General features: G+C 41.2%; 1 protein-coding gene across 1 annotated transcript in view; it reads left to right on the top strand.

The window, feature by feature from the left end:
- Positions 1-52: 52 nt before the first annotated feature.
- The window catches only part of ift46 (intraflagellar transport 46 homolog (Chlamydomonas)), a 19,375-nt gene continuing 6,178 nt past the window's right edge, over positions 53-13,249 (top strand). Inside the window, exons 1-9 of the mRNA XM_038988981.1 lie at positions 53-109; positions 484-580; positions 824-897; positions 3,005-3,144; positions 9,402-9,476; positions 9,657-9,750; positions 9,996-10,124; positions 10,279-10,397; positions 10,757-10,823. Coding sequence (XP_038844909.1) covers positions 86-109; positions 484-580; positions 824-897; positions 3,005-3,144; positions 9,402-9,476; positions 9,657-9,750; positions 9,996-10,124; positions 10,279-10,397; positions 10,757-10,823 — 819 coding nt within the window. The 5' untranslated portion in view covers positions 53-85. The remainder of the gene's footprint in view (positions 110-483; positions 581-823; positions 898-3,004; positions 3,145-9,401; positions 9,477-9,656; positions 9,751-9,995; positions 10,125-10,278; positions 10,398-10,756; positions 10,824-13,249) is intronic.

Below are 13,249 nucleotides of genomic sequence, written 5' to 3' on the forward strand. Positions count from 1 at the left end.
CCCATTTCCAACCCCTCCCCAAGAGAGCCAACAAAGGGTGGCATCGCGAGACTTGGTATCCCTTGGTGACGGTACACTGGCTTTCATGGATAGAGCAGAGAAACAAAAGGTAACCAAAAACTCAGATTATCTTTCACAAATTCACGAAATAATTGTTCACACTTCATTCTGTATAGAATTGGTATTTCATGCATTCCTCCTTTTATGCTAGTTTTGCTCATGTATCCAACTTTTATGGCAATGCTAGCTAGCTAACGTTAGCTAGCTAACAGGGTTTATTTAAATGTAATTCCTGTGGCCTTGTCAACATGTACTGCCAACAACTCAAGCCACAATTTACATTAGCTAACTGGCTAGCTAGCTATCCGGCTACCCAACGTGCCCAGCTAGTTTGCATGTAGCCTACCACAGTCCTTAACAGTAATGTTACATTCGGATAGTTTGCATGTTGTCAAGTCATTAAGTGATTTGTCGCATCTTCAGACTAAGCTCATAACTAACCAGCCCTATGACGAGAGCCTGGAGGTGAACGACTACGAGGAAATCGCTAGTGTGTACACCCCGACCCCACGAAGACCAGGTACTAAAAGTGTAATTCATGCAATTCAGAAGCAAATTGCGTGATGCTATTTATTAGACCCTATAGCAACCCTAACCCCGATATGAGTTCATTATGGCCTCAACCAATATATCTGGACCTTTTATTATGGTACTGTCAGGTGGTAGTGCACTTTCACCATAACCACAGGGTTGCTGCTGGTTCAACCCCTGCTGTGAATGTACCCCCTCATCGCTAACATCTCAACTTTCTCCCCTTTACAAGTCTCAAGGAAAAAGAACAGACCGCTGCATGAAATGGCGAACAACAGCAGTGATGAATTTGACGACGATGTAAAGGTGATTATGTATGGGACAATCAACAAGGGGCTATACGTTCTATGGAAAATAATGAATGACGTGAAAGGTGTGTTCCATGACGCGCAAGCAGAGTGGAACTGACCTCCCACGTAGTGACATTATTTCTCAACCTGCTCCACTACAAAACCGTCGATGAGAATGGGGCGTGCTCGGTCCGCCTTTTCCTGTTGTCCACAATCATCTCCTTTGTCTTGAACACATTGAGGGAGAGGTTGTTGTCCTTGCACCACATGGTCAGGTCTCTAACCTCCTCCCTATAGGCTGTCTCATCGTTGTCGGTGATCAGGCTTACCACTGTTGTGTTATCAGCAAAAATAAGGATGGTGTTGGAGTTGTGACTGGCCGTGCAGTTATGAGTGAACTGGGAGTACAGGAGGGGACTGAGCACGCACCCCTGAGGGGACCCCGTGTTGAGGATCAGCGTGGCTGATGTGTTGTTACCTCCCCTTACCACCTGGGGGGCGGCCCGTCAGGAAGTCTAGTGTCCAGTTGCAGAGGGAGGTGTTTAGTCCCAGGGTCCTTAGCTTAGTGATGCGCTTTGAGGGCACTATGGTGTTGGAACGCTGCGCTGTAGTCAATTAATAGCATTCTCACATAGCTGTTCCTTTTGTCCAGGTGGGAAAGGGCAGTGTGGAGTGCAATAGAGTTTGCATTATCTGTGGATCTGTTGGTGCGGTATGCAAATTGGAGTGGGTCTAGGGTTTCTGGGATAATGATGTTGATGTGAGCCATGACCAGCCTTTCAAAGCATTTCATGGCTACAGACGTGAGTGCTACGGGTCTCTAGTCATGTAGGCAGGTTACCTTAGTGTTCTTGGGCACAGGGACTATGGTGGTCTACAGACTCGGACACGGAGAGGTTGAACATGTCAGTGAAGACACTTGCCAGTTGGTCAGCGCATGCTCAGAGTACACATCCTGGTAATCCGTCTGGCCCTGCGGCCTTATGAATGTTGACCTGTTTAAAGGTCTTACTCACGTCGGCTGCGGAGAGCGTGATCACACAGTCATCCGGACCAGCTGACGCTCTCATGCATGTTTCAGTGTTACTTGCCTCAAAGCGAGCATAGAAGTTATTTAGCTCGTCTGGTAGGCTCGTGTCACTGGGCAGCTCTCGGTTGTGCTTTCCTTTGTAGTCTGTAATATTTTGCAAGCCCTGCCACATCCGACGAGCGTCTGAGCCGGTGTAGTACGATTGACAACACAACTGATTGGCTCAAACGCATTAAGAAGCAAGAAATTCCACAAATTACCTTTTAACAAGGCATACCTGTTACTTGAAATGCATTCCAGGTGACTACCTCATGAAGCTGATTGAGACAATGCCAAGAGTGTGCAAGCTGTCATCAAGGCAAAGGGTGGCTACTTTGAAGAATCTCAAATATAAAATGTATTTTGATTTGTTTAACACTCTTTTGTATACTACATAATAATTCCATGTGTTATGTCATAGTTTTGATGTCTTCACTATTATTCTACAATGTAGAAAATAGTAAAAATAAAGAAAAACCCTGGAAAGAGTTGGTGTGTCAACTTTTGACTGGTACTGTAGAACATGTAAGACTGAACTAGTCATTGAATTCTACCATGCTGATTATATACTGTGAGTGAGAGACAATGATGCATACGCTAGAATGCCCTTCAAGCCAATCAGAAACGAGTATTCAACAATGCCATGGTATAAGAATTGTTATAAACTGGGTGGTTCGAGCCCTGAAAGCTGATTGGCTGAAAGCTATCAGACCGTATACCACAGGTATGGCAAAACATTTATTTTTACTCTTCTAATTATGTTGGTAACCAGTTTATTATAGCAATAAGGCACCTCTGGGGTTGATGGTATATGGCCAATATACCAAGGCTAAGGACTGTATCCAGGTACTCTGCGTTGCACATAAGAACAGCCCTTAGCTGTGATATATTGGCCATATACCACACCCCCTCGGTCCTTACTGCTTAAATATATAATGAATTGGACTGGTGGTGACAGACCAAGTATATTAGCTACCTAGCTAGCTAGAGGTATCTATTCCAACACATTCAGACATATATTTTATGACGATCCTTTGTGTTCTACCAACGACAGCCAAAAAAGAAGGAGCAAAGGAACGGCCAGCCTGGCTTGAGTGAGAATGAGGAAGAAGAGGAGGAGGAAGATGATGATGATGATTCGGATGAGACGGAGTCTGATGAAGAGGAGGGTGAGCCGGGATCCGCCCCGGAAGGGTGAGTGCAGTCAAATCGCAGTGCGCACACTGAGTAGGTTATAGACACATATACTGATCCCATCATGAAAAGTTCTGCGCGCAGTTCCGAATCAGAATCTGGTTTGTTTACATGGAAGTGAGTATGATCACATTCGACTTTAGATGCAGCTCATGCAAGTCAGCAAACAAGTAATCAGATGGTTATCGTCTACTACAACATTGCAGATGTCATCGGAGGATTGATTTACCTAATAAGCTAGCAAGCCAGCGAGGCAAGGTAAATGATCACAAATAGAACCGGAAGAATAATATATACTGAGCAAAAATATAAACGTAACATGTATAAAGTGTTGGTTTCATGAGCTGAAATAAAAGATCCCCGAAATGTTCCATATGCACAAATAGCGTACAGATTTGTTTACATCCCTGTTAGTGATAATTTCTCCTTTGCCAAGATAATCCATCTACCTGACATGACAGGTGTGGCATATCAAGAAGCTGATCAATGAAATTGTATTGGTCACATACACGTGATTAGCAGATGTTATTGCGGGTGTAGAGAAATGCTGTGCAGTAATATCTAACAAATTACACAACATATACCCAATACACACAAATCTAAGTAGGAATGAATGAAGACTATATATACATACATATACACACACACACACAGTTGAAGTCGGAAGTTTACATACACCTTAGCTAAATACATTTAAACTCAGTTTTTCACAATTCCTGACATTTAATCCTAGTAAAAGTTCCCTGTCTTAGGTCAGTAAGGATCGCCACTATATTTTAAGAATGTGAAATGTCAGAATAATATTAGAGAGAAGGATTTGTTCCAGCTTTTATTTCTTTCATCACATTCCCAGTGGGTCAGAAGTTTACATACACTCAATTAGTATTTGGTAGCATTGCCTTTTAAATTGTTTAACTTGGGTCAAATGTGTTATCATGGTCCCAACATCAGTGTATACTGTAGCTAGCTATCTGCTACAAAGCTTTTTGTTGCGAGTATGCATGCGCATCACTCAAATGTGACATTTGCTCCTAGACAAAAAATGGCTCTATGTACAGAACTCTGTACACACACACACACACACCAGGGTTTCCATTAGGAAAATTTGGCGCAGGACATTTGACTGGCAGCATTTACATTTTCCGGGCATTTAAGAAATTTACCAGATCCATATGCATTGGTTGCACAACCTGATTAGGGCGTCCAGCCAAGGTACTCAGAAGGCCAGAAATCACATTTAGTTTATGGTAATTCATCTTAACAAAACATGCAACACCAATGCAATGTCATTCTTACCGATGAGCATTTTGAAGATGTTAGAATACAAAGGCTGTGCGTGCATTAGGTTAGGGGAAGCTAGTCTTTCCCTAAAGTAAATTGATTTAAATAGCCAAATGTATATAGCTTACTCCTGTCTATACAGAAATAAGTAAAATCATTCAAAAGGGGCTACTACACCAAAAAGCTGTGGATTGTTTTAAATCGCATAGCCTACAGTCGGAAGGACCTGCAATTTGTGCAGAGCGAGTGGCAAATATAAAATAAATGATTGTTGAGTTTCATCTATCAGTGAAAAGCAGAGACCCAGCCAGGCATATCGCAATATTTCTATTTTTTTTAACTATCGCAGAAAAGCAGTTTGGAAAGCGAAATGGCTATTGCTGTAGGCCTAAATGGAAGACAATGAAAAGACTTCAATCTGTCTTTTAATTATGACAATTCTCAACTTAATTGAGCGAAAGGCTATCTTATTGGCACCAGCGGCGAACACCGGCCATACTCCACGGTGAGTGTGGATATTCACTGTCTTTATCATTCAGTGCCACTTTCGTGTTTTTTTGGACAATAATTTTTCTTCCTCCAGGTTAGATGGATGTCATTGTATTTGTTTCTCCCCTTTACGTAGGCCCAGAGTAGGCTACCCTGTAATTTTTGCAGTGGTGTAAAATACTTAAAGTACTGCTTAAGTAGTTTTTTGGGGTATCTTTTACTTTTACTCCACTACATTCCTAAGGAAAATAATGTACTTTTTACTCAATACATTTTCCCTGACACCCAAAAGTAGTCATTACATTTTGAATGCTTAACAGGACATCCCTGGCCATCGCTACTACCTCTGATTTGGCGAACTCACTAAATACATGCTTCATTTGTCAATTATGTCTTAATGTTGGAGTGTGCCCTTGACTATCAGTAAATCAACATTTAAACAAATGTTTTGGATTGCCGAATAGAAGTAATTTGAAATTATTTTTACTTTTGATACTTAAGTATCAAAAGTAAATGTAATTGCAAAAATATACTTAAGTATATTTAAAACGAAATACTTTTAGACTTTTACTCTAGTAGTATTTTACTGGGTGACTTTCACTTCAGTCATTTTCTGTTTATGTATCTTTACTTTTACTGAAGTATGACAATTGGGTACTTTTTCCACCACTGAATTTTTGTCGTATTAAAAAAGATTCTGCTAATGTCTCCAGTCATAGAAAATGTAGTAGAATTGCATGAAATGTGTTTATGAAAGGCCAACATTTTCCTGTGAAATAGCCTAGGCCAACTCTACACCACTATGTGCCGCATTGAACAGTCTTTTTTTTGAACAGAGATTGAGTTATAATAGAAAGTCTGCAAATGCGAGGATGCATGGAATGGTTTATTATAAAGGTGCATTTTTATGGTACGAATAGCTTCCCCAAACTCGAAACTCAAGTGCCGCTTATGTTAGAATAACTGTCCACATTTACTTTTCCTCAGCCATCAAGGTGAGTAACGAACAGTAAAATCACTAGCCTATGTCAATCTACTATCCCCCCATAGTAGAAAAGTTTGTTGTTCTGTGCGAGAATGAAATAGCCTATTCCAAACAGACTCTGGGACAGTTGTGGGATGGTATATCCCAAATTCATACAACCAGTAGGCCTTTAGGCTACATGCAGAAAACGTTAAAAAGCAATGAGGCTCATGCGACAGATCAGAATGTTTACCTTAAAATGTTGATCAACTATATATATTTTTTTTCACACACGCCATTATACCATCATATCACCTCTTAGTAAGTTGGACACAAATAGTGTTTTAAACCCTCAGCTCATTGGATCCAAATTAGACGGACCCACAAAATGTTTTGATGCCAGGGTTTAGGGCTTCAAACTTGGCATGAACATCTTTGAGTTGTCAAATGAAGGTCCTATATGCTCATCATAACTGTGTTCATTTTGTGAGCAGGCAGCCAGAGTCAGAGATAGTTGAGTATCTTAAAACACATTGGAGGAGAAGGTCCGATTGGAGGGACTTTGGATCTTCTCCTCCTATGCGGGTTAAGAAGGAGGTGAGGAGAGAGTTCTTTGAGTTGTTACATGAAGGTCCTATATGCTCATAATAATAACTATGTACATTTTGTGAGCAGACAGCCAGGGCCAGAGATGGTTAAGTATCTCGATAGGGAGAAGATAACAGAAGATGATCCGAGCTATACGTGCAGGTCAGTTTTAGAATTGAATAAGAGGCAGTTCTATTGAGGCCAGGTGCAGGGAAAAGTCATATTTTCTAATAGGAACAAATCTGAATGGAGGATAACTTTACAAAATGCTTTATGCAGCTACAGTGTCTTCAGAAAGTATTCATACCCCTTGACTTATTCCACATTTTGTTGTGTTACAGCCTGAATTAAAAATGGATTAAATAGATTTGTTTTTCTCACCCATTTACACACAATGCCGCATAATGACAAAGTGAGAACATGTTTTTAGAAATTGTTGCAATGTATTGAAAATTAAATAGAGAAATATCTAATTTACATAAGTATTTACACCCCTGAGTCAATACTTTATAGAAGCAACTTTGGCAGCGATTACAGATGTGAGTCTTTCTGGGTAGGTCTCTTAAGAGCTTTCCACACCTGGTTTGTGCAATATTTGCCCATTTTATTATTTTCAAAGTTCTTCAAGCTCTGTCATATTGGTTGTCGATCATTGTTAGACAACCATTTACAGGTCTTCCCGTAGATTTAAGTCAAAACTGTAACTCGGCCACTCAGGAACATTCACTGTCTTCTTGGTGAGCAACTCCATTGTAGATTTGGCCTTGTGTTTTAGGTTATTGTCCTGCTGAAAGGTGAATCTCAGTGTCTGGTGGAAATCAGACTGAACCAGGTTTTCCTCTAGGATTTTGCCATTGCTTTGTTCCATTCCGTGAATTTTCTTTTTATCCTGAAAAACTCCCTCAGTCCTGTGTTCAACATTTATCACAGAAAGATTGTTTCATCCATACACACTTACTGTGCTGTGAAAACACATCTGCCCCCTTAAGGATTTGTTTCTATTTTTGTATATTTTTGACACTGAATGTTATCAGTTCTTCAACCTAAACCTAAAATTAGATCAAGGGAAACAGAGTGAATAAATATAACATAATTTGTCATACTTATTTCATTTATTTAATAAACAAAGTTATGCAACACCTAATGCCCCTGTGTGAAAAAATAATTGCCCCCTAACACTCAATAACTGGTTGTGCCACCTTTTATCTGCAATGACAGTAACCAAACGCTTCCTGTAGTTGTTTTTCAGTGTCACATTGCTTTGAAGGAATTCTATCCCACTTTTCTATGCATAACTGCTTTAACTTAGTCACATTTGTGGGATTTGGAGCATGAACTGCTTGTTTCAGGTCCCGCCACAACATCTAAATCGGGTTTAGGTCTGGATTTTGACTAGGCCATTCCAACACTTTACATTTGTTGCAGCCATTCTTTGTTTCAAACATTCTGATGTGGGCAAAAAGGTGTGATGGGTCTGCACTAGACTTGTTTGTGTTTTGGATCATTGTCTTGCTGCATGAACCATCTGTGCATCAACTTCAGCTCACGAACGGATGGCCTGACGGCTACATGCACACAATAATGCGATTATTGTGAATAGTCCGATTTAATATAATAGTTTGTTTTAAAACGTTTACATGCTTTGCAAGAAGAATGATTTCCCTAATAAGCCTGTTTACATGGACATATCTGAAATCAGTCTACCTTGCAGAAAATCGGCAATCAAAATAAACGTTCTACCACAGCGACCATGTTATTGTTGGGATGCCTATTTGATTCTGAGTTCGGACATATAAAGTTTGTATGGGAAAACAATTTTTAAGATGCATACTTTTAGTTTTTCCAAAACGAATTTGACTACCGCAAAAAAGGAAGCTTGAGCTGCTAGTGCTAGCACGTGCACAGATCTAATACACCACTGTAATTCTAATTTAAGGCGTTAACATGTCCTGATAATTTGAAAGATTGCTCAGAAAACCTGTTGTTTTAATCGGCGTATGCTTACTTCGATTATGACCGTATACTGATTTTAGATAAGCAGAATAAGGTGTTTACATGACTAATGCCGTATTCGGCTTAATGCCATAATCCATTTAATATCGAATTATTTGTGTGCATGTAAACGTACTAATAGAGGGCAGTATCCATAATTCCTTCAATGATGGCAAGTGCTCTAGGTCCTAAGGCACCAAACACTGCATTCCACAGTAAGAACCTCATACCAACTGTTCAACGATGGTGGTAGTGTGACGGTTTGGGTATGTTTTGCTGCCTCAGGACCTGGATTACTTGCCATCATTGAAGGAACCATAATTCTGCTCTGTATCAGAGAATTCTACAGGAGAATGAAAGGCCATCTGTCTGTGAGCTGAAGCACAACTGGGTCATGCAGAAAGATAATAATCTAAAACACACAAGCAAGTCTACATCAGAATGGCTGAAAGCACCAAAAAAATTGTTTACAAATGGCTTAGTCAAAGTCCAGACCTAAACCTGATTGAGATGTTGTGGTAGGACCTGAAACATGCAGTTAATTCTCGAAAACCAACTAATGTCGATGAGTTAAAGCATTTCTGCATGGAAAAGGGGGACAGAATTCCTTCAGTGATGTGAGAGACCAATCAACAACTACAGGAAGCGTTTGGTTGCGGTCATTGCAGTTAAAGGTGACAGTTACTTTTTCACACAGGGACATTGGGTTTTGAATAATGTTGTTCATTAAATAATTGAAATAAGTATCAACATTTTGTGTTATTTGTTCACTCAGGTTCCCTTGATCTAATATTAGGTTTTGGTTGAAGATCTGATAACATTCAGTTTAAAAATATGCAAAAATAGAGAAAATCAGAAAGGGGACAAGTACTTTTTCACAGCACTGTAGTTAATTTTAAATGTAAACAGTCGAACATCCCAAATCTGATGCTTTTCTTTGCAGGGCATATGACCCGGCAGACTACGACCACCTTCCTGTCACTGCAGAGATCAAAGAGCTGTTTCAGTACATTACCCGGTGAGTGGCGCCTGCAGCTCAGCTACAAAGCTGTGTGTGTTTATTTACAGCTGACTAAGCTGAATATGCCACTTATTGACATTTCTACACAGGGTGAAAAACAGCCCTTGCTCCAAGCCACAATTCCTCTGAATTATTATATATATATATTTTTTAGTAACATTGTTTGTGAATCTGCAGGTATACTCCTCAGACCATTGAACTAGACCACAAGCTTAAACCCTTTATACCCGACTTCATCCCAGCAGTGGGAGACATTGATGCCTTCCTTAAAGTGAGCATTACCAAGCAAACACATTTTCTCTTAGCTTCACATTTATTTTATGGTGCCAATTCTTTCCTTCCCTGCTTGATGGAATCACATTGGTGAAATGTCCAATTTTGTGTAAACTTTGTTTTCTAATCCAATCATGTAATGATCAGTGGTTACATCAAAAGATACAGGGAGGAAGGTGGAATATAATAATAAGTTCTCCGAGCTGGGCTACTGTCAATGACTTTGTTCCATTGTAACCTCAGGTCCCACGTCCCGATGGCAAAGCAGATAACCTGGGGCTGTTGGTCCTGGATGAGCCCTGCACCAAGCAGTCAGACCCCACTGTCCTGTCACTGTGGCTCTCTGAGAACAGCAAGCAGCACAACATTGCTGTAAGTACAACAAGTATGACACAGTGCGGTTTATAAATCCCCCACAGTCGGGCACAATTTACATCAGACTGTGCACATAACTATGGGTACTGCTTTTAGACAGACAGACACACACTGCAAATTCATTGATCCCTTCTCTCCGTGCGCTGCACAGGAGGTGAAAGTGAAAAGTGTGGAGAACCCGGAGAAGAACCCCAAAGCCATTGAGAATTGGATCGAGAGCATCAGTGAGCTCCATCGCTCCAAACCCCCAGCCACCGTCCACTACACCAGGCAAATGTTTACTTTACCTCACAGTACTGGTGCTGCCCTAGCCTGGTCCCAGATCTGTTTGTGCTGTATAGCCAACTCCAAAACAAATGTTTGGTATGACAATGACCATAAGAATTGGCTATACAGCACACACAGATCTGGGACCGGCTAGAACTGGTATTGATATTGTCAGACTCTGACCATTATCTGATTCTAAGTCAGTTCTGTGATTTATGTGAACGTGAATAGACACTGGCTCTGTGCCAAACTCTGTGCATACTACTAAGAAGGAAGGAATGTATGCATGTGGTGTGCTAGTATGGAATTTGGAATGTATCCACTGATATGCATGAAAAGATGGGTATATTCTATTTTTCCAGGTCCATGCCAGACATTGATACTCTAATGCAGGAGTGGCCACCTGAATTTGAAGAGCTGCTGGGAAAGGTTAGTCACCAAACCTGAATTGAACCTGCTCATCTATCTATGGAACAATGGATATTTTAAACAGCAAGCATTTTGACCTGCTAGCTAGCTACTTCCTGTCTGTTATTTCCTGTTCAGCGTTGACTTGTCTAATTGCAGCCTTAATTGGACACATTGTGGCCACGGTTCATTTTCATAACCCACATTGAATACTCAGATTTTATTTTATTGGTCGCGTACACATATTTGGCAGATGTTATCGCAGGTGCAGTGGAATGCTTATGTTTCTAGCGCCAACAGTGCAGTATTACCGAACAATACAAAACAATACACACAAATTCAACAAAATAAAAATAAGGAAATTACGAAATCAGAACAAGCAATATCAGAGTCCGGAATATAGGGGTGGCAGGTAGTCTAGTGGTTAGAGTGTTGGACCAATAACCGAAAGGTTGCTGGATCGAATCCCCGAGCTGGCAAGGTAAAAAGCTATCGTTCTGCCCCTGAACAAGGCAGTTAACCCACTGTTCCCTGGTAGGCCGTCATTGTAAATAAGAATTTGTTCTTAACTGACTTGCTTAATTAAATCAAAAATTATATATATATATATATATATGTGTGTATATATATATGTATGTATGTATGTATGTTTGTATATATATATATATGTATATATATGTGTGTGTGTGTGTGTGTGTGTGTATATATATATGTGTGTGTATATATATATATATATATATATATATATATATATATATATATATATATATATATATATATATATATATATATACACTGCTCAAAAAAATAAAGGGAACACTTAAACAACACAATGTAACTCCAAGTCAATCACACTTCTGTGAAATCAAACTGTCCACTTAGGAAGCAACACTGATTGACAAAAAACTTCACATGCTGTTGTGCAAATGGAATAGACAAAAGGTGGAAATTATAGGCAATTAGCAAGACACCCCCAATAAAGGAGTGATTCTGCAGGTGGTGACCACAGACCACTTCTCAGTTCCTATGCTTCCTGGCTGATGTTTTGGTCACTTTTGAATGCTGGCGGTGCTTTCACTCTAGTGGTAGCATGAGACGGAGTCTACAACCCACACAAGTGGCTCAGGTAGTGCAGCTCATCCAGGATGGCACATCAATGCGAGCTGTGGCAAGAAGGTTTGCTGTGTCTGTCAGCGTAGTGTCCAGAGCATGGAGGCGCTACCAGGAGACAGGCCAGTACATCAGGAGACATGGAGGAGGCCGTAGGAGGGCAACAACCCAGCAGCAGGACCGCTACCTCCGCCTTTGTGCAAGGAGGAGCACTGCCAGAGCCCTACAAAATGACCTCCAGCAGGCCACAAATGTGCATGTGTCTGCTCAAACGGTCAGAAACAGACTCCATGAGGGTGGTATGAGGGCCTGACGTCCACAGGTGGGGGTTGTGCTTACAGCCCAACACCGTGCAGGACGTTTGGCATTTGCCAGAGAACACCAAGATTGGCAAATTCGCCACTGGCGCGCTGTGCTCTTCACAGATGAAAGCAGACGACAGACGTGACAGAGTCTGGAGACGCCGTGGAGAACGTTCTGCTGCATGCAACATCCTCCAGCATGACCGGTTTGGCGGTGGGTCAGTCATGGTGTGGGGTGGCATTTCTTTGGGGGGCCGCACAGCCCTCCATGTGCTCGCCAGAGGTAGCCTGACTGCCATTAGGTACCGAGATGAGATCCTCAGACCCCTTGTGAGACCATATGCTGGTGCGGTTGGCCCTGGGTTCCTCCTAATGCAAGACAATGCTAGACCTCATGTGGCTGGAGTGTGTCAGCAGTTCCTGCAAGAGGAAGGCATTGATGCTATGGACTGGCCCGCCCGTTCCCCAGACCTGAATCCAATTGAGCACATCTAGGACATCATGTCTCGCTCCATCCACCAACGCCACGTTGCACCACAGACTGTCCAGGAGTTGGCGGATGCTTTAGTCCAGGTCTGGGAGGAGATCCCTCAGGAGACCATCCGCCACCTCATCAGGAGCATGCCCAGGCGTTGTAGGGAGGTCATACAGGCACGTGGAGGCCACACACACTACTGAGCCTCATTTTGACTTGTTTTAAGGACATTACATCAAAGTTGGATCAGCCTGTAGTGTGGTTTTCCACTTAAATTTTGAGTGTGACTCCAAATCCAGACCTCCATGGGTTGATAAATTTGATTTCCATTGATCATTTTTGTGTGATTTTGTTGTCAGCACATTCAACTATGTAAAGAAAAAAGTATTTAATAAGAATATTTCATTCATTCAGATCTAGGATGTGTTATTTTAGTGTTCCCTTTTATTTTTTTGAGCAGTGTATATATGTATATACAGTGGGGCAAAAAAGTATTTAGTCAGCCACCAATTGTGCAAGTTCTCCCACTTAAAAAGATGAGAGAGGCCTGTAATTTTCAT

This window comes from Salvelinus namaycush, chromosome 3 (assembly GCF_016432855.1).
Source record: "Salvelinus namaycush isolate Seneca chromosome 3, SaNama_1.0, whole genome shotgun sequence".
Lineage (NCBI taxonomy): Eukaryota > Metazoa > Chordata > Actinopteri > Salmoniformes > Salmonidae > Salvelinus > Salvelinus namaycush.